The 19676-nt window shown below is 39.3% G+C and overlaps 1 protein-coding gene and 1 pseudogene across 1 annotated transcript; both read right to left on the reverse strand.

The window, feature by feature from the left end:
* Positions 1-1503: 1503 nt before the first annotated feature.
* LOC143878146 (G-type lectin S-receptor-like serine/threonine-protein kinase LECRK3) lies at positions 1504-13129 on the reverse strand (annotated as a pseudogene).
* Positions 13130-13249: 120 nt separating this feature from the next.
* On the reverse strand, positions 13250-16316 carry LOC143879358 (G-type lectin S-receptor-like serine/threonine-protein kinase LECRK4). The gene has a single exon (XM_077381715.1). The coding sequence runs from the start codon at positions 15716-15718 to the stop codon at positions 13346-13348; it is 2373 nt and encodes a 790-aa protein (XP_077237830.1). The 5' UTR covers positions 15719-16316; the 3' UTR covers positions 13250-13345.
* Between the last annotated feature and the right edge of the window lie 3360 nt (positions 16317-19676).

The following is a 19676-nucleotide window of genomic DNA, read 5'->3' on the forward strand; positions in this document are numbered from 1 at the left end:
CCATAGAATTTCATTGCTAACATCAGATTTTCCCTCACTGCTATAGTAACTTGCTGATATGGATGCAATCATAGGAAAACTATATCCCCAACCTGAAATTCCTGCATAGTCTGGTGTTGGTCAGCTTGTTGCTTCATTATGCGGTTGCAAGTTTTCTCTAACGAAGTGAATGGAACTATTCCTTTCTCTTAGTCGTTGTCCTATAACAGCCACTATTGTTCCTTCTGAAGTATATAGTGTGAGTGAAGGTAGTGGTTGTCCATAAACGACCTCATATGGAGTGGCAAGGGCAGCAGAATCAGATGATGTGTTATACCACCACTCTGCTAGAGATAGCCACCAAGCCCACCGCTTAGGCCTCTCCCTTATAGTGCATCTCCCGGGACCTATGGGTTATGGGCCCACCATGCTTCCGCTGCGCAACAGAAGTGTGATGGGCCCATAACCCACAGGTCCTAAGATTGAAATCTGTCTCTAATACCAAATGATATGAATATGAAAGAAAAACACAGAAGCAAGAATAGATTATGTTTCTCTCGTCCGATGGGAAGCCCTTCGACAAATCACATGGAAGCTATCATATGCATACTTCGCTATATCAAAGGCACAGTTGATCATGACCTCACCGTTCATGCTTCCAAGGAATTCACTCTTCACACCTTTTCAGATGCCGACTGAGCTGGGTCGCCTGATGATCAATGCTCTACTGGTGGTGGTTCCATATTCCTTGGCAAAATTTTCATCTTACGGTGTTCCAGAAAACAGCCAATTGTAGCTAAATCTGGAGAGATGATTTTTTCAACCCCCCACCCCCGTTTAACTTGAATTGTGGCAGACTTTAACGCTTTTTGATGTCAAATCACGTTAAAAGGGGGGTGGGGGTGAAAAAATCATCTCCCTAAATCTTGCATTGAAGCCAAATATCAGGCCATGGCTACCGTCACCGCTGATCTCTGTTGGGTTCATGCCATCATCATTGACATGGGAATTCACCCCGAACACGTCCCACTCTCTCTTGTGACAATCTCAGTGCTACGTATCTCGTGGCAAATCTCATCTTTCTTGCTTGTACCAAACATATAAAGGTCGACTATCACTTTGTTCTAGAACGGGCTGCTTGCGATGCCTATCAAGTCCAGTACATTCACAACAATGACAAAATTGCATATGGTCTTACAAAGGGTCTTCCCATCAACCACACTGAGTTTGAGGGTGGGGGATAAAAGATAGCCTTTAATCTTGTCAATCGCATGCATTTATTGACAGCAGGTATATTTGTTTGTATGCAAATTTGTTTCCTTTTTGGGTGATTGGACTACTCCAACCACGGCTTTTCCTTTCCTCATTAGGAGATTGGATGGCACAACAATTTAGCATCTATATTTGGTTACTAATTCATTCTTTATAAATGCAATTATAAATATACATAGGATGCAACCAAAGTGGCAAGCAACTAATTCTCCAAAACATTGGCATCTTCATTCTCCATTCCTTTTGTTTGTTTTACATTGTGTACCTATGAACTCGGTGTCTATAGATAAGAAAAGCAGAGACTATAAAGACGGCTATGGTGAACATAGCGAGAACTATACTTATGATTACAATCTCAATTCGCAGCTCTTTTTTGTTGCCACAATTCCCTGTCTTGGTCACATTTGAGAAGGTATCGATTGTGCTCGGAATCATACTACTTTCATCGCCGACTTTGACAAAAGTAATACTCGTGCTGGTTGATTCATTTCTTCTCCCATATTGCAGTGGAAGGCTTGATTTTATGCATTTCTGCCCATCGAATATTGCAGCCTCGCATTGACAGTCACTTAGACACTTATTGCTGCAATCTTCGTCACCGTTTGATGGTACAGCATAGTATGAACTTTCTTTCCAAACCAAATTCATTAAAGATTGAATGGAGTATGTTATGTTGTTTTTCTTGCTGTTACAACCTTCGATACCGTAGATCCTCTGACAGCCCTGAAACTTATGAATTGGGTCACTAAAATTGAAACCAGGTAGACAAATGCAATCAGGATGAGTATCAATAAAAGTGCAGTAGCAGTTATATCCGCAAGAACCTTTGACTAAACATTTATCTGAAAGGTCCTCCCAATTGATTGACATAGTCGAGCTACCGTCCTCCCCGAAAATGTGAGAATACAAGCGGAAATTCCCGTCCGTGTCAACTGTTGCATGGTACACAACAGTTATTCCATTGCTAGAATTGGTGCCATTCCCCAGGCTCTTGACATTGGCATCGCTAGAATTAGCCAGGTATAATTGGCCAAGGTTGTCGAGGATGAGTGTTATATTGGTTCTGTTACCAAAAGTACCAGAATTCCAATAAGCATCTGAGGCAGTTGGAATGCTATATGTAGGGTATGAGTATGACACAAGATTGCATCACTTTGCATTGGGAGGCCAAAACGTCCCGTCTTGTGGTCTGTATCTGAGAAGCTAGAAACCAACTGATTATTGTTGAACAGACGCTGACCCCCTAAAAGGGTGTAGGTGGGAGAACTAACGCTCTCCCAGATAATCGTGGAATTGGAATTGTAGAGAACAAAATTGCCTGAATCAAGCAATGAAGCCGAGGAAGCAGATTGATCTGCACCAGTGATGCTTTTATCTGGCCCACCTAGGGTATTGAGAAGAAGCTGACCATCATGAGTTAACAGTAATGTAGCATTTTCAGAAACAGGTGGGTCGTCTCGGTTCGCTGTCCGTACCACTGTCTTGTTTGGATCAGCCTCCAACCATATTCCAACTGCAATAGAATCCAAAGGCAAAAAGGTTTGAAGGTGAGAACCATGAAGTGGGGTTTCTCGTGGGGAAGAGAGAAGAGCCTAAGGTTAGATTGGTTTGGTTTGGTTTGGTTGAGCTACTGCCAAAGGAGTTGTAGACAGAAAAAACAAGAAGAGAGGGATGGCTGCCATGAGATCACCGAGTGCGAGAAAGAGAAGCCAACTCTGTATTTTACTTGGGAAATGATATCTGCAATTCCTTATATAGACATTGGGACTGCTCATGTGTTGTTTGTTTATGTTGCTTTCTTCTTCTTTTTTGGTTTGTATGGTCTTGATCATCTTGGATTGCCGGGGTCTTCCCCTTCTCTTTCATTATTAATTTAATTCATTACCGTTAAAAAAAAGACAGTGGGACTGCTCAGTTTTTCTATACACGTTTTGGACTGTTGATTATCTTTCAGGGTTTGAAACAAATTGATTAGAATACTCTATTGAATGGAGTGCGAGTATACCGATTCCCTCCTTTTTGTGCTTGGAAGAAGAAGGAGACTTTGGAAACTTCAAGGTGGCGGGTCTTTAGCACTAAAACCTCTTTGGAGATTATATAGGGTGTAAGACTGTATGATCCAGTATTTTTCAAAAAGTATTGTACGGACATAGGATGATCCAAACCGTCCATTTGATGGGCTATAACGTAAATAGGTTGTGCACCAAAAATTGTTTCCATAGGATGATCCCAACCGGCCGATTTATAGAGGTGTTCATAATATGCTGTTCCTCAATAGTTATGAGCTTACACCGGATAATAATATCAAAACTCTATACGGGCTTACACCATATAAAAACTTCTTTGCGTGGAAGGAACAAAAACGCGTTTGACTACAAAAAACAGATACGTTTTCTTAAATTCGTAAACGACATTTGGCCCTGCCTTTTATTTCTGAGACGGCTAATTCTAAAATCACGTGGAAATTGCGTGCTGTATGGTAAAAAGACTAAAAATGCCTTTAAGGCAGTTTTATAGATTCAGTCTTTGCCGACAATTTGTTTGAGTAATGGATAATCTGATTTGCCAGCAGTTGGAGCTGAGAACCATATTTTACATTGGATGTTGGTATTTTCTTACAAAACCATTATTAAACATGAACAGATGTTTTCAACAACCACCATTCATCTGTTTGTGGTTTTTTTTTTACTGGCTTTTAAGAGGATGCAAGGTGCAGACTTCTTTTCTTTTTATATTATCCACAATTTTATTCACTTGTGTAGCACCAATAACTTTTTTATTTTAATTTTATTCACTTGTGTAGCACCAATATTATCCATAATCTTATCACCAAAAGTAAACTTTATCCATAATTAAGGTTATAATCAATAAAGAAAAATTTCAAAGTTATTTAAGGCATGAGATTGTAGTATAGGTAATTAAGAAATTTTTGGGGGTTCTTGTATACACGCTTTGATGCATGGGATTTTTAGTAGTTTTCCCTTTAACACAAGATATTCTCTTAAATAAACTAAACATAGTACAAGAACACAAGTTATTCTTACCATTCAAAAAAAAAAAAAAAAACCAACAGAATAGAAGTTATAATCTAAATTAAACAACGTAATACATGCATATCAATAACTACTTATAGAAAAGGATGGAGATGGAAGAATTGGTACATCCTTAATCCCTTCCAACATCAAAATCACAGTTTTCATAGAAGGGCGAAGATGGGGTTCGTCTTGAATACACCACAATCCCACCTTCACCATCCTCTCCAATGTTGCCTTCTCCACCACTTCACCGCCCAAGAGCTTACCCAACTCTCCATCCAAAACGCAATTATACACCCATTCAGATAAAACAATCTCGTCATCTGCAAAATCTAACTCCACATTCCTCCTACAAAACACAATCTCCAACAACATAATCCCAAAGCTGTAGACATCCGCTTTCACAGATATAGGTTTGTTACTGTGCCATTCGGAAACCAGGTAACCCCTTGTCCCTCTTATTTGGGTAAAGGTTTTCGTTTGATTTGGCATCAACAGCTTCGCCAGCCCGAAATCCGATATCTTTGCAGTCCAGGAATCATCCATGAGTATGTTTTGAGGCTTTATATCACAATGGATGATATGAGGCTCGCAGTCTTCATGTAGATAGAGAATCCCTCGAGCCACATCTATTGCAATTCTCACCCTTTCGTTCCAATCTGGGCGTATTTGCTCATTGAAGATGAGATTTGCAAGTGAGCCATTGCCCATGTACTCAAAAACTAGAAGCAAATTTTTCTTTGGCTTCACTTTAAATCATATATAATTGCATCTATCAACAAATATTTGGCTCTTATTTCCCAAATAAGTTGTAAAATAAGTGCTTTGGACAAGGACAACGAGTCACAATAAATCTACGAATTCTTATTACTATATTAAAAAGCATGTTTTTGATAGTCGGAGTAAAGTGAACCATATTTTGGTTTTTTCATCAATTCGTTCTTGATTTCTTTCATCATTAACAGTGAACTTTCTTGTTTATGCAAGGAAGGTTACACACCTCTATCGTAGGAATTTTATTGTGACATTTGAAAATAGCTACTATATTAAAAAACAGAAAGCCTTCTGTCAAGTAACATGGGAACTTATGAAAAGCAAATTGGATTCCATAAATTCTACATTGAGGATATAATTTTAGTATTTTACTTTTTATGTTTTCTACTAAGATTGTGTTTATGTTAAGTTGTTTTTTCCAATAAAGTAATTCCACTATTTGCATTTTCTTTTATAGATAACAATGTCAGCATATCTTTCTGTGATGACTCTCTTGTTCATAAAAGTCCTAGGATGAATGATAGCAATCTGTACCAGAGGACAAAATTGAGCAATATGTCTGCATCTGTTGGCGTCCACGATCGGACAACCATGCCCAACACCCCTCTCCTGTAATGCAGTATGGGTCCCATTGCCGGAGCCCATGAACATGCACATATTACACAATTTTGTTGCAAGCATTTGTAAAGTTTTAGTTGAAATTTACATATTATCGACTGACCGTTGACTATTATTGGTAGTCTGTTGCTGTAAACAACTTGGAGAAATGGAAAACAGCAACACAAATGACGGCACTAACTATCCTTCTGGCTGCCAGAGATAGCAGGTTCGTCATCATCTTCCTTGCTGTTCACATATCTTTCCTGATCAGTTTTTTTTTCCAGCAGGGATGTTGGAGAAACTTTTAATCATTTGCTCTTTTTATCCGTGGAATGCAGTCTAATGGGGCCAGGCATTCTAGTTATTTCTGGTGTTGTTTTGCTTTATATCTCGGCTGGGCTCGCCATTTGGTCATTCGCTGTATACATAAGGAAGATAAGGAGAGTATTGCTGAAGTAGTTGCCTTTCATTTTGAGCTGGCCTGATGGGTCAGTATGTTGGAATTGTATTTATCGAGGACGTTTGGAATGTGGGTCACTTTTTCTTTTTCTTTATTGCTTTTTTGAAGATTGATATATAAGGTGTGGGAGAATTGCAGATTTCTACAACCCTTGTTGGGTAATTTGCATTATGCTGAACGAAGTGTGGCTTCACCTCAGTCGCCAACTTTGCAACCATCTGTGGAGTGGAAGCTGTTGCAACTTTTCTTGAGGGGGAAATGGATTCTTTGATTTTCTTTCTCAAGTGTGACCCCTCAGTGACCTGCAGTTTCAAACCATTACGGGTTGGCCGTGGCACTACTACACTAAAGAGAAGGTTTGGAAAATAGGCTAGTTAATCATTTTTATTGTATATTGATTCGAACAGGGTGGAAATTGATTTCCAATGAACATTGACACTGTTATGGGGCTCAAACAGGGAGCGTTTTAATGCAACTTCGATGGGCAGCCGTCATTAAGGAGCTCGATGTAGAAGTGCTTACCTTGGAAGGTTGGCATTTTAGAAATATTTCTTTAAAAGATTTAGAGAATTATATGGAGAAATTTGTTCATGGATACAAATTATAAAATGGTCAGTCTTGATTTTCTCACAGAACATTTGACCTTTTATTTTATTTTTTGATGAAATGCAGTTTGGAAATTTGCATATTGAAAGAGAGGTTTCATTTGTTTCCACTTCCTTCTTTTACGTAATTTTTATTTTTATTTCAATTGTACCGATGCATGTTTGGAGATTCCGAGACAGAAAGAAACATGATAACATATTTATATCAACCTTATCAACCTTAAGGGGCCGTTTGGATAAGTGTATTTTAGAATCCTGGATTTCCTCAAAATTGTAGTTGGGACATGGGAGACAAGAGAAGAAAGAGAGCAGCTGTCGTTTTCTGATTTCTAGACCTTCTTTCTGACAGCAAGAGAGCTGGCGATGGTACCATGTTTCCAGGTTAAAACCTGGTTTTCTTACTTAAAATCCAAGAAACGCTACCAGGACAGCATACCAGCAGCTTGATCATGACCTTTTACTCTATTTTGAAACTAAAACCTTGATTCTAAAATCCACGTATCCAAACGGCCCTTAAGGGTTTTGCAGAAGCTCTCCCCACTGTTGAGTTGCCCAAATTGCTACCGGCATCATCATTGGGCTGGGTAGTCAAATTGTCTTCCAAAGTCTAAGCACTTGCCTGGGTAGGTTTTTGGGCTTCACCCAAAGCCTTGGAATGGAATTTTGTAAACGGGGGTTTCTTCTGCAGGTCTTAGCGGGGGTTGTCTAAAGGGTTGTTCATCATGGGCATACAAATCCATGGATAAGCGGTTCAAGCCTGAGTCTTTCCAAGGATAAGATAAACACTGGTTTGTTATACCCATGGGGAATAGCCCAATGGGCTGAACTCAAATCACAGGTGGGGTAAAAAATGGAATAACTGAGTCTCACTTATTCTCATTTGATGCTCATTAAAGCAACTAAGATATGTTGCTAGAAACAGCGAGCTTACATGGTTGCATCCTATAATTGGCACCCCCAATGTAATATCTCTTAAAACAATGAGGTTTTACCATGGAGATTCATTTGAAACCCCTTGGCCTTGTGTTGGTCTTCATTGCCTTGATTAAGGATATTTTGGTCGGTTCCCCAGCTCTACAAAGAATTGGTTTTCAAGATTGGGTATTAGAGAACTTTTGATTGATATTTTAATTGGGCTTATTTCTTTCAAGTGTTTGGGACTTTTTAAACTCTCCAATCACTCTTTTATTTTGTTCCTCATTATCTTTGTTAGGCATGCATGTGTTTAAGTTTCACTCCAAAGCTATCCATCCTTTTGATGATGTGGTTTGAGTGATAACATGTAATCATATTGTTATGAGTGATCTAAATGATCTCTTAAGGGGAACTGGTCTCGAAGTCCCTTCTCTTTCATTTCTATTATGTTTTGGAAGCTGTTCATCCTTGTATATTATATCTGTTTTCTTTTCTAAGTATTTAATATCATTTTTAGTATAGGTGTTTTCATTTTTAAGTATTTAACAACTGCAGATACAATTATGATATTATTTAGTTTATCTTTATCGATCTTCCTCTTTCAAATGTTAATGCAGAAGGAACAATGAGTGAATCAGCTGTCTCTACTGTGACAAAGGCTCTACAGGTGTAACCTTTATCCCTTTTTAAAATATTCATTTCGCTTATATCGATTTATCCTATTGATTTTTTCCCTTCAAGGTGTAGGACCAAGAGGGTGTCAGCGATCTATAAGTTCAGGTCCTTGAGGGAATTGCATGTGTTGAGGTACATTTGCAAATAACTTTATTTGATAATAATCTGTTCAGATATGATGGGAATCCTTTAAGCTAATAAATATTATCTGAAAACTCTGTCTAAAAATGTAACCATTTTTTTCAGAATATTTATTTGCTTAGTTAGAGAATGTTTGTCAGAACAAATCTTTTTTGGATATTTCTAGCATTAAATCCATGATCTTTCATGCTGCGGTTTATTCCGTCTTAAACTGTCGGCTTGATGAGAGGATCCCAACTATGATCTCACTACTAGCATGTTTAAATCGTGTTACCTTGTGATGGTGCATGAGCTAGTGGACTTCCAGTGATGAGAAAAGTTTTTTTTTCCTTCTGTCCCTGTTAATTGGGACTTAATAATTTACTTGGCTTAATAGTCAAACTGACAATTTCCCCACGCCATCCTAGTTTTCTTTTTTCTTTAGAGTTGAAGGATCTCTTAGATTGAGTCCATAAGATAGCAATATCTCTGTCACTCTTACAAAAAAATTTTCCTCTTTTTGTTAGGCAAGTAAGTTGATTCATAAACCCAATTTTCCTTCCTTCTTTGACATTTAATTAACTTTCAAAATAATATAAAAAATGGAAGTCGACTTGATGCATGTTATAGTTTTCCAATTTGTTGCCCTCGACTTTCAAATGTAATGAAATGCAGAAAACATCTGGGGACAACACAGGTAATGCATATACTTAAGTGACTTGCATCTCTCTGCAGTTAACAAAACAGACCACCGTACAAGCTACAGAAGTGGCTTCCAATTTACTCGTGATCATACAAGGATCAGTCTTTAAGTTGCAGGCTTTGAATCTAAGTTTTGAGGATGAAGAAAATACCAACAAATGACAGATTTATCAGAAACTCTATCATCATCGATATCAAAACCCCCAACTTGCAACCAGTTTTGGTTGACATTGCTCTGTAAAGAGGACTAGTTTCCAGATGCAATGACGAATTTATCTGTCAGCATTTAGCTTAGCTCCTTGTGCTGCGAAGGAAAGGCTGCAAATCTGTCAGCTTGAAACTAAAAAGAAGTTTAGTAGATTCAATCTTTGTTGACAATTTCTTAAGTAATGGATAATCTGATTTGCCAACAGTTGGAGCTGAGAATTCTGACATTTGTAAACCATATTTCACATTGGATGATGGTATCTTCTTACAAAAACATTATTCACCACGAACACATGTTTTCAACAACCACCATTCATCTGTTTGTGGTTTTTCTTTACCGTCTTTTTAGAGGAATGCAAGGTGCAATTCCAGAATTCTCTTCATTTTATATTATTCATAGTTTTATTCACTTGTGTAGCATCGATATTATCCATAACCTTCTAACCAAAAGTAAACTTTATCTATAATTAAAGGTATAATAAATAAAGAAAAAAATTCAAAGTTATATAAGGCACACGATTGTAGTATAGGTGATTAAGAAGTTTTTTGGGGATTCTTCTACTTAAGTATTGATGTAGGGGTTTTTTAGCAGTTTTCCCTTTACATTAACACAAGATAGTCTCTTAAATAAACTAATGATAGTACAAGAACACAATATATTCTCTTAAATAAAATAACGTAATACATGCGTATCGATAACTACTTACAGATGGAGATGGAAGAATTGGTACATCCTTATTCCCTTCCAACTTCAAAATCACATATTTCATAGAAGGGCGAAGATGGGGTTCGTCTTGAATACACCACAATCCCACCTTCACCATCCTCTCCAATGTTGCCTTCTCCACCACTTCACCGTCCAAGAGCTTACCCAAATCTTCATCCAAAAAGCAACTATACACCCATTCAAATAAAACCATGGTTTAAAATTTCGACCGAAATCCGAAATTTCGGATACCCGTGGGGACTGAAACCAGAATTTTCTGAAATTCCATTTTTCGCGAAATTTCGGTTTAATGACATTATTTATTAAAAAAAAAAGTGTTACAAAATTTCGGTCCGAAATTTCAAAATTTGGGTCCGGAATTTGGAACCAAATTACCAAATTTTGGTTGGAAATTTCGGCGAAATCTGAATTTTCAGTTTTTGGTGGGGTCCGAATTGGTTACTGAAACCAAAATTTTAAACCTTGGATAAAACAATCTGTTCATCTGCAGCATTTGACTCCACATTCCTCCTACAACAGACTATCTCCAACAACACAATCCCAAAGCTATACACATCCGCCTTCACTGTTATTGGTTTGTTTCTGTGCCATTCTGATACAAATCAGGCTCAGGGGGAGATTACAGGGGTTACTGATACAGATCAGGTTCAAGGGGAGACTACAGAGGCTACTGATACCGATCCTCAGCAGATTCGCACAAGTAATAGAGCAAGGAAGGGGCCTGTGTGGGCTAAATATTACCAACTGTAATAAAGGGAAAGCATGATTAGTTAGTTAGTTAGTTAGTTAGTTAGTTAGTTAGTTAGTTACAACTAGAGTTGTGTAGCCTATATCAAGAGGCATTGTAATTTCAGAAGGTAATAAAAAGTTAAATCACATTTCTTTGTTTTTTCTTTTCTCACTTCAACCCTTTCTTCTTCCCTCCTCTCATCTGTTCTTACCCAAAAATCTCTGCAATTTCTTCTAAAACTCTGTTCCAGGAGCCATCTCTGGTTCAGATTTAGCAGTTCTTTCCCCTAACAGGTCGTAACCTGTTAACATTAAGAAAGGGATGAAGTGAGAAAAGAAAAAACAAAGAAATGTGATTCAACTTTTTATTACCTTCTGAAATTACAATGCCTCTTGATATAGGCTACACAACTCTAGTTGTAACTAACTAACTAGCTAACTAACTAACTAAGAATGTTTTCCCTTTATTACAGTTGGTAATTTTTAGCCCACACAGGCCCCTTCCTTGCTCTATTACTTGTGCGAATCTGCTGAGGATCTGTATCAGTAGCCTCTGTAGTCTCCCCTTGAACCTGATCTGTATCAGTAGCCTCTGTAATCTCTCCCCGGGCCTGATTTGTATCACATTCTAGCGCCACGTAACCCCTAGTCCCTCTTATTTGGGTAAAGGTTCTCGTTTGATTCGGATTTAACAGCTTCGCCAGCCCGAAATCTGATATCTTTGCAGTCCAGAAATCATCCATGAGTATGTTTTGAGGCTTTATATCGCAATGGATGATATGGGGCTCGCAGTCTCCGTGTAGGTAGAGAATCCCTCTAGCCACATCTATTGCAATTCTCACCCATTCTTTCCAATCTGGCCGTATTTGGACCATGGAGATGAGATTTGCAAGTGAGCCATTGCACATGTACTCATAAACTAGAAGCCTATGAGAGCCTTCGTCACAAAAGCGAGCAATCGGACCAAGTTCCTGTGATGGGTTCTTCCTATTGCTCTCGTCTGTGCTCGAAACTCTCTTTCCCCTTCTTCGACCACCTTGGTTGTCGAGAATGAGTGTTATATTGGGTCTGATACCAAAAGCACCAGAATTCCAATAAGCATCTGCGGCAGTTGGAATGCTGAATGCTATACGTAGGGTATAACACAAAATTGCCATCACTTTGCATTGGGAGGCCAAAACGTCCCGTCTTGTGGTCTGTATCCGAGAAGCTAGAAACCACTTGATTATTGTTGAACAGACGCTGACACCCTAAAAGGGTGTCGGTGGGAGAACTAAAGCTTTCCCAGATAATCGTGGAATTGGAATCGTAGAGAACAAAATTGCCTGAATCAAGCAATGAAGCCGAGGAAGCAGATTGATCTGCACCAGTGATGCTTTTATCTGGGCCACCCTGGGTTTTGAGAAGAAGCTGACCATCATGAGTTAGGAGAAATGTAGCATTTTCAGAAACAGGTGGGTCGTCTCAGTTCGCTGTCCATACAACTGTCTTGTTTGGATCAGCCTCCAACCACATTCCAATTGCAAAGCCATTGCGTTCTTTGTAGAATCCCAAGGCAAAAAGGTTTGAAGGTGAGAACCATGAAGTAGGGTTTCTCGTGGGGAAGAGAGAAGAGCCTAAGGTTATGTTGGCTGAGCTATTGCCAAAGGAGTTGTGGACAGAAAAAACAAGAAGAGAGGGATGGCTGCCATTAGATCACCGAGTGCGAGAAAGAGAAGCCAACTCTGTATTTTTCTTGGGAAATGATATCTGCAATTCCTTATATAGACATTGGGACTGCTCATGTGTTGTTCGTTTATGTTGCTTTCTTCTTCCTTTTTTTTTTTTTTTTTTGGTTTGTATGGTCTTGATCATCTCGGATTGCCGGGGTCTTCCCCTTCTCTTTCATTATTAATTAAATTCATTACCATTAAAAAAAAGACAGTGGGACTGCTCATTTTTCTAAACACGTTTTGGACCGTTGATTATCTTTCAGGGTTTGAAACAAATTGATTAGAAAACTCTATTGAAGGGAGTTCGAGTATTCCGATTCCCTCCTTTTTGTGCTTGGAAGAAGAAGGACACTTTGGAAACTTCAAGGTGGCGGGTCCTTTAGCACTAAAACCTCTTTGGAGATGTTATATGGTGTAAGACTGTATGATCCAGTATTTTTCAAAAAGTACTGTATAGACATAATCTTATTCACTTGTGTAGCACCAATAACTTTTTATTTTAATTTTATTCACTTGTGTAGCACCAATATTATCCATAATCTTATCACCAAAAGTAAACTTTATCCATAATTAAGGGTATAATCATTACAGAAAAATTTCGAAGTTATTTAAGGCACGAGATTGTTGGATAGGTAATTAAGAAAATTTTCGGGTTCTTGCATCCACGTTTTGATGCATGGGATTTTTAGTAGTTTTCCCTTTAACACAAGATAATATCTTAAATAAACTAAAGATAGTACAAGAACACAAGTTATTCTTACCACTCAAAAAAAAAAACAAAAAACAACAGAATAGAAGTTATACTCTTAAATAAGCAACGTAATACATGCATATCAATAACTACTTACAGAAAAGGATGAAGAAGGAAGAATTGGTACATCCTTAATCCCTTCCAACATCAAAATCACAGTTTTCATAGAAGGGCGAAGATGGGATTCATCTTGAATACACCACAATCCCACCTTCACCATCCTCTCCAGCGATGCCTTCTCCATCACTTCATCGCCCAAGAGCTTGTCCAACTCTCCATCCAAAAAGCATCTATCCACCCATTCAGATAAAACAATCTCGTCATCTGCAAAATCTAACTCCACATTCCTCCTACAAAAGACAATCTCCAACAACACAATCCCAAAGCTGTAGACATCCGCTTTCACAGATATAGGTTTGTTTCTGTGCCATTCAGGAGCCACGTAACCCCTTGTCCCTCTTATTTGGGTAAAGGTTCTCGTTTGATTTGGCATCAACAGCTTCGCCAGCCCGAAATCTGATATCTTTGCAGTCCAGGAATCATCCATGAGTATGTTTTGAGGCTTTATATCACAATGGATGATATGAGGCTCGCAGTCTTCGTGTAGATAGAGAATCCCTCGAGCCACATCTATTGCAATTCTCACCCTTTCATTCCAATCTGGGCGTATTTGGGCCTTGAAGATGAGATTTGCAAGTGAGCCATTGCACATGTACTCATAAACTAGAAGCCTATGAGAGCCTTCGTCACAGAAGCCGAGCAATCGGACCAAGTTCCTGTGATGGGTTCTTCCTATTGCTCTCGTCTCTGCTCGAAACTCTCTTTCCCCTTCTTCGATCACTTTCTCCAGTCTCTTTACAGCGATGGCTCTGCCACCAATGGATAAGGAGCCTTTATAAACTGTTCCAAAAGCGCCTTTCCCGAGTTCTTCCTTGAAGCCATCTGTTGCCTTGAGTAGGTCTTCATATGAGAAGAACCGCAGAGCAATTTCCTCTGTCAAACTAAAATTCCTTGCTTCCTCCAGCTTTTTGTACCTGTAAACTCGGTGTCTGTAGATAAGAAAAGCAGAGATTATAAAGACGGCTATGGAGAACGTAGCGAGAACTATACCTATGATTAAAATCTCCATTCGTAGCTCTTTTTTGGTGTGATAAGTTCCTGTGTTGTTTGCATTTGAGAAGGGATTGATCGGGCTTGGAATTGTACTACTTTCATTGCCGACTTTGACAAAAGTAATCAAGCTGGTCGATTCATCTCTTTTCCCATAGGTTAGTGGAAGGCTAAATTTCTGGCACCTATTCCCTCTGAACCACGCAACCTCGCATTCACAGTCTCTTAGACACTCATTTCTGCAATCTTCTTCACTATCGGATGGTACAACATAGTATGGCTTTTCTCTCCAAGAAATACTACTATACAGAGTCTGAATGAAGTTTGCTACGTCGTCTTTCTTGCTGTTACAATCTTTGATCCGGAAGCTTCTCTCACAGCCTTCAAACTTATTAATTGGGTCACTAAAATTGAAACCAGGTAGACAAATGCAGTCAGGTTGAGTATTCGTGCAGTAGCTGTTAAATCCACAATAACCTTTGGCTGAACATCGATCTGAAAGAGCTGACCTCCTAATCGACATACTCGAGCTACCATCGCCCCAGAAAATGTGAGAATACAGCCGGAAATTCCCGTCTGTGTCGAGTGTTGCACGGTAAACAACATCTGTTCCATTGCTAGAACTCATGCTGCCATTCCCCAAACTCTTCATATTTAGATTGCTAGAATTAGCAAGGTATAATTGGCCGAGGTTGTCGAGAATGAGTGTTATATTGGGTCCTGTAAGTGGAGTATTAGAAGCCCAATAAGCATCTCGAGCAGTTGGAATGCTATATAAATAGTATGCCACGAGATTGCCATCAAGTTGCATTGTCAACTGAAACCGTCCAGTCTTGTGGTCGGTATCTGAGTAGCTAGAAAACAACTTATGATTGGGTAACAGATGCTGACCCCCTAAAATGGTGTCGGTCGGAGAACTAAAGCTTTCCCAAATGATTGTGGAACTAGAATTGTAGAGAACAAAGTTGCCGGAATCTAGCAACGAAGCCGAGGAAGCAGATTGAACTGCACCAGTGATGTTTTTGTCTGGGCCACCCGGAGTTTTGAGAAGAAGCCAACCATCATGGGTTAACAGCAATGTAGCATTTTCAGAAACAGGTGGGTCATCTCGGCTCGCCGTCCATACGACTGTCTTGTTTGGATCAGCCTCCAACCATATTCCAACTTCAAAGCCGTTGCCTTCTTTGTAGAAGCCAAAGGCAAAATGGGTTGAAGGTGAGAGCCATGAAGTGGTGTTTCCCGTGGGGAAGAGAGAGGAGCCTAAGGTTATGTTGGTTTGGTTTTGTTGAGCTATTGCCAAAGGAGTTGCAAAGAGAAACAACAAGAAGAGAGAGATGAGTCCCATTAGATTACTGTATGAGGGAAAGACGAGAGAGCTTTTTTGTGTATTTTATTGGGGAAATGTGTCTGCAGTTCCTTATTATATAGCCACTAGGGCTGCTTATCAGTGTCTGCGTGGAAATTTCCTTCTTTTACCAGTGTCTGCGTGGAACAAAAACGTGTACGCGTTTGACTGGGTATACTTTATCGTGACCACGAACTCAGCCGCCCTGACCTAATGTTAACGGTATACTTTATTTGTGAACCATGATCAGGATCATCATCATGTACAGGCCATTGTGGGATAGTTCGTGTGGGCCCAATTTTTTAAAAATGATCTAGCATTTGGATAAAAGATGGGCTCTTACAGGCCATTGTGAGATAGTTCATGTGGGCCTAATTTTGAACATATGGCATTTGGATAAAAGATGGGCTCTTAAAATTTTTGACCATTGATTTGATAGACTATCTTGAGATTGTTGAGTGTCAATGTCCCAAGGCTTACGAGCAATTGCTGCGCACCCCATTGTAAAATGAAGCATTCCCAGATTACATAGTGCACCCCATTGTGGCCGTCTGTCTAATCTGTATTGTTCTCAGATGGGCTAGAAATCAGTCCAATCAAATAATTCGTTGGCTCTATTCATTTTGAATATGTTTAAGGCCCTGTTGTTTGAGATTATGACAACAGATGGTGAGCCTGAAACCGATTATTGGACCAAAAACTAATGTAAATTTGAGTCAAATAATCAATTTAGGACCCGAAATCAATTCTCAGAATCCAATGGCTTTTGTTTCGGATTTTGAGAATTGATTGTGAGTCCCAAACTGATTATTAGACCGAAAATTATGTTTATTTTTAGTCTACTAATGAGTTTGGGACTCACAGTCGGTTCTCATAATCTAAAATAAACACATAATTTTGAGTCTAATAATCCGTTTTGGACTCACAATCAGTTGTCAAAATCCAAAAAAGTAAGGCCTTCGGATGCAGAGAACTGATTGTGGGTCTAAAAATAATTATTGGATTCAAATTAATGTTTAATTTTGAGTCCAATATTCACTTTGTTTAATTTTCAGTTTGGAATAACAATTGGTTCTCAAATCCCAAAAAATATAGCCTTCACATATAACGTACTATTTGACTCTGTACATTCAAAGACCATAGCAGGGCATTTCGATTTTCAACTTTGTGTCATCTTTGGAGAATTGGAAATCAAGAATAAATGCAGTCTTCCCAATATATTAATATGAGAAATTATATAATGTCCAAAAACTATCAAAATTACATCACCATCACATCATTCACCAAATATATTAATATGTGAAATTATATAATGTCCAAGAGAACATGCTCGTGTTCAAAGGTACGGCACTTGATATTTGATCCTCCCATGGCATTAAAGTTCCTCAGAGGCTGCTGTTGGATCAGATATCAAGGGCAGCACTTCAGCAGGTTCGCTCGTGTTCAACATAAAAAGGTTGTGCCCAAAAATCATTTCCATAGGATGACTCTAACCCTCAAATCTATAGAGGTTCCTCATAATGTGCAGTCCCTCTATATTACGAAGAGGACATGATTAATTAGGGCTGCAACAAGGTCGGGTTTTTCAAAACCCTAGCCCATTATCTAGGCCTTGACCTGCCCTGACCCTGAGTCAGGGCCGGAAAACCTCAACCCATTACCCACCCTACAGGGTATTTGTGCTGGCCCTGGCCCGCCCTAATTGAACCGAGTGCAAATACCTGTTAAGAGTGCCAAAAATAAAGCAACCACTTATCATATGGAACAAAATGATCAATAAACAGAGAAAGTGACCAAAATAAGATAATATGAATTCAACAACATGCGGGCAACAGAGACAATTAATAATAATAATCTAAAGAAACATCAATCCAAGATAATAAAAAACATTAGCAAAAGAAACATGCACAGATGGTTCAATTCTATAATAGAAAACTCAGGGTCGGGCTGGGTCAGGGTACCCGAGGCATTAATCCAAAACCCGCCCGACCTGAGTCAGGGTCAGAAAAAAATGAACCATGACCCGCCCTCAGGGTTAGAAAATCTAGCCCTGACCCTGTTCGGACTCAGGGCGGGTCAGGGCTGACATGGCCAAACTTGCACCCCTATGATTAATCATCCAAAAATACTTCAGAAAAACTTGGCTCCCTGCCAACTTTCAAACAACTACACAACCATCTTTCAAACAACAAATCACAGCTCCCAACCTGCAGACAACAAATTCACAGCCTACAAAAGGCCTTTGCCTACACGACCATCTTTCAAACAACAAATCACAGCTCCCAACCTGCAGACAACAAATTCACAGCCTACAATAGGCCTTTGCCTACACTGCTTATTGTAACACTACACCTCTCCTATTATTCATTCAACTCTCACATCTCAAAAAAAATTAGCTACAAAGTGACAGGTTTGGTTTTGAAGTGCATATCAGACACACCATAACTCCTTGTCAGACACTCCATAGCTATACTTTCACAGTTACCTCCAACTTGTGCTAGATGTGATACTATGCCGCGATTACCTTCAATGAACGGTCACAGGGAAAGACAGACCAGACTACTCGAGAGATGAATATCAAAGACATGATCACTCGGAGACTATGGTCTCAGACACCCCTTTAATGTGCTCATGTTTGCTAAGCTGGGTGAAATTTCCCTTCTCCCTGAAGAGCTGCGTGTGATGGTGTTTGCAGTAGAGTCTGCCCTTGTTTGCCACATAGTTTGATGGGCTGATTACGTAGTCCCATGGGTACATTTGAAGCAAGGCCGAAAGTATGAGTTGCCATCTACTGCTTCCTGATGAAAAGCAGAAAATCAGTGTCAAAAGGTTCTCACACAGATCCACCCGGAGTTTTGAGAAGAAGCCAACCATCATGGGTTAAGAGCAATGTAGCATTTTCAGAAACAGGTGGGTCATCTCGGTTCGCCGTCCATACGACTGTCTTGTTTGGATCAGCCTCCAACCATATTCCAACTTCAAAGCCGTTGCTTTGTTTGTAGAATCCAAAGGCAAAATGGGTTGAAGGTGAGAGCCATGAAGCGGTGTTTCCTGTGGGGAAGAGAGAGGAGCCTATGGTTATGTTGGTTTGGTTTTGTTGAGCTACTGTCAAAGGAGTTGCAAAGAGAAACAACAAGAAGAAAGAGATGAGTGCCATTAGATTACTGTATGAGGGAAAGACTAGAGAGAGCTTTTTGTGTATTTTATTGGGGAAATGATGCTGCAGTTCCTTATTATATAGCCAGTGGGGCTGCTTATTTTCCTAAACACGTTTCGGATTGGCTGTTTATAATCTTTCGGGAATTGAAACAAATTGATTAGAAAAGTCTATTGAATTAAGGGAGTGCGAGTATCATTTCCCTATTCCCTCTTTTTGCGTTTGAAAGAAGAAGGAGACGTGGAAATTTCAAGGTTACGGGTCTTTTAGCACTATCTGCGGGGAACAACAACGCGTTTAGTCGATCGTCTACAAAAAAGGGGCCCACATTTCATATTTTCCACATCAATTTGCCTAGGATTTTAAGAAGCGGGTCCATATTTTCTGAGGTCCACACACACACACACACACACGAAAAAAGAAAACATTTTTTCTTGACCACGAACTCAGCCGCCCTGACGTAATGTTAACGGTATACTTTATTTGTGAACTATACAGGCCAGTGAGGGATAGTTCATGTGGGCCCAATTTTTAACAAATGATCTAGCCTTTCGACAAAAGATGGCCCCTTACAGACAATTGTGAGATAGTTCATGTGGGCCTAATTTTGAACAAATGATATAGCATTTGGATAAAAGATGGGCTCTTAAAAATTTTGAACAATTGATTTGAGATTGTTGAGTGTCAATGTCCCGAGGCTTAAGCGCAATTGCTTCGCACCCCATTGTGAAATGAACCATTCCCATATTACATAGTGTATCCCATTGTGGCCGTCTGTCTAATCTGTATTGCTCTCAAATG

This window comes from Tasmannia lanceolata, unplaced genomic scaffold (genome assembly GCF_043159265.1).
Source record: "Tasmannia lanceolata isolate RefF3 unplaced genomic scaffold, GAP_Taslan_0.1 ptg000006l, whole genome shotgun sequence".
Taxonomy (NCBI): Eukaryota; Viridiplantae; Streptophyta; class Magnoliopsida; order Canellales; family Winteraceae; genus Tasmannia; species Tasmannia lanceolata.

Bases quoted from the DNA above. Each gene is read 5' to 3' on its own strand.
- LOC143879358 (XM_077381715.1), bottom strand. From the start codon at position 15,718: ATGGGACTCATCTCTCTCTTCTTGTTGTTTCTCTTTGCAACTCCTTTG.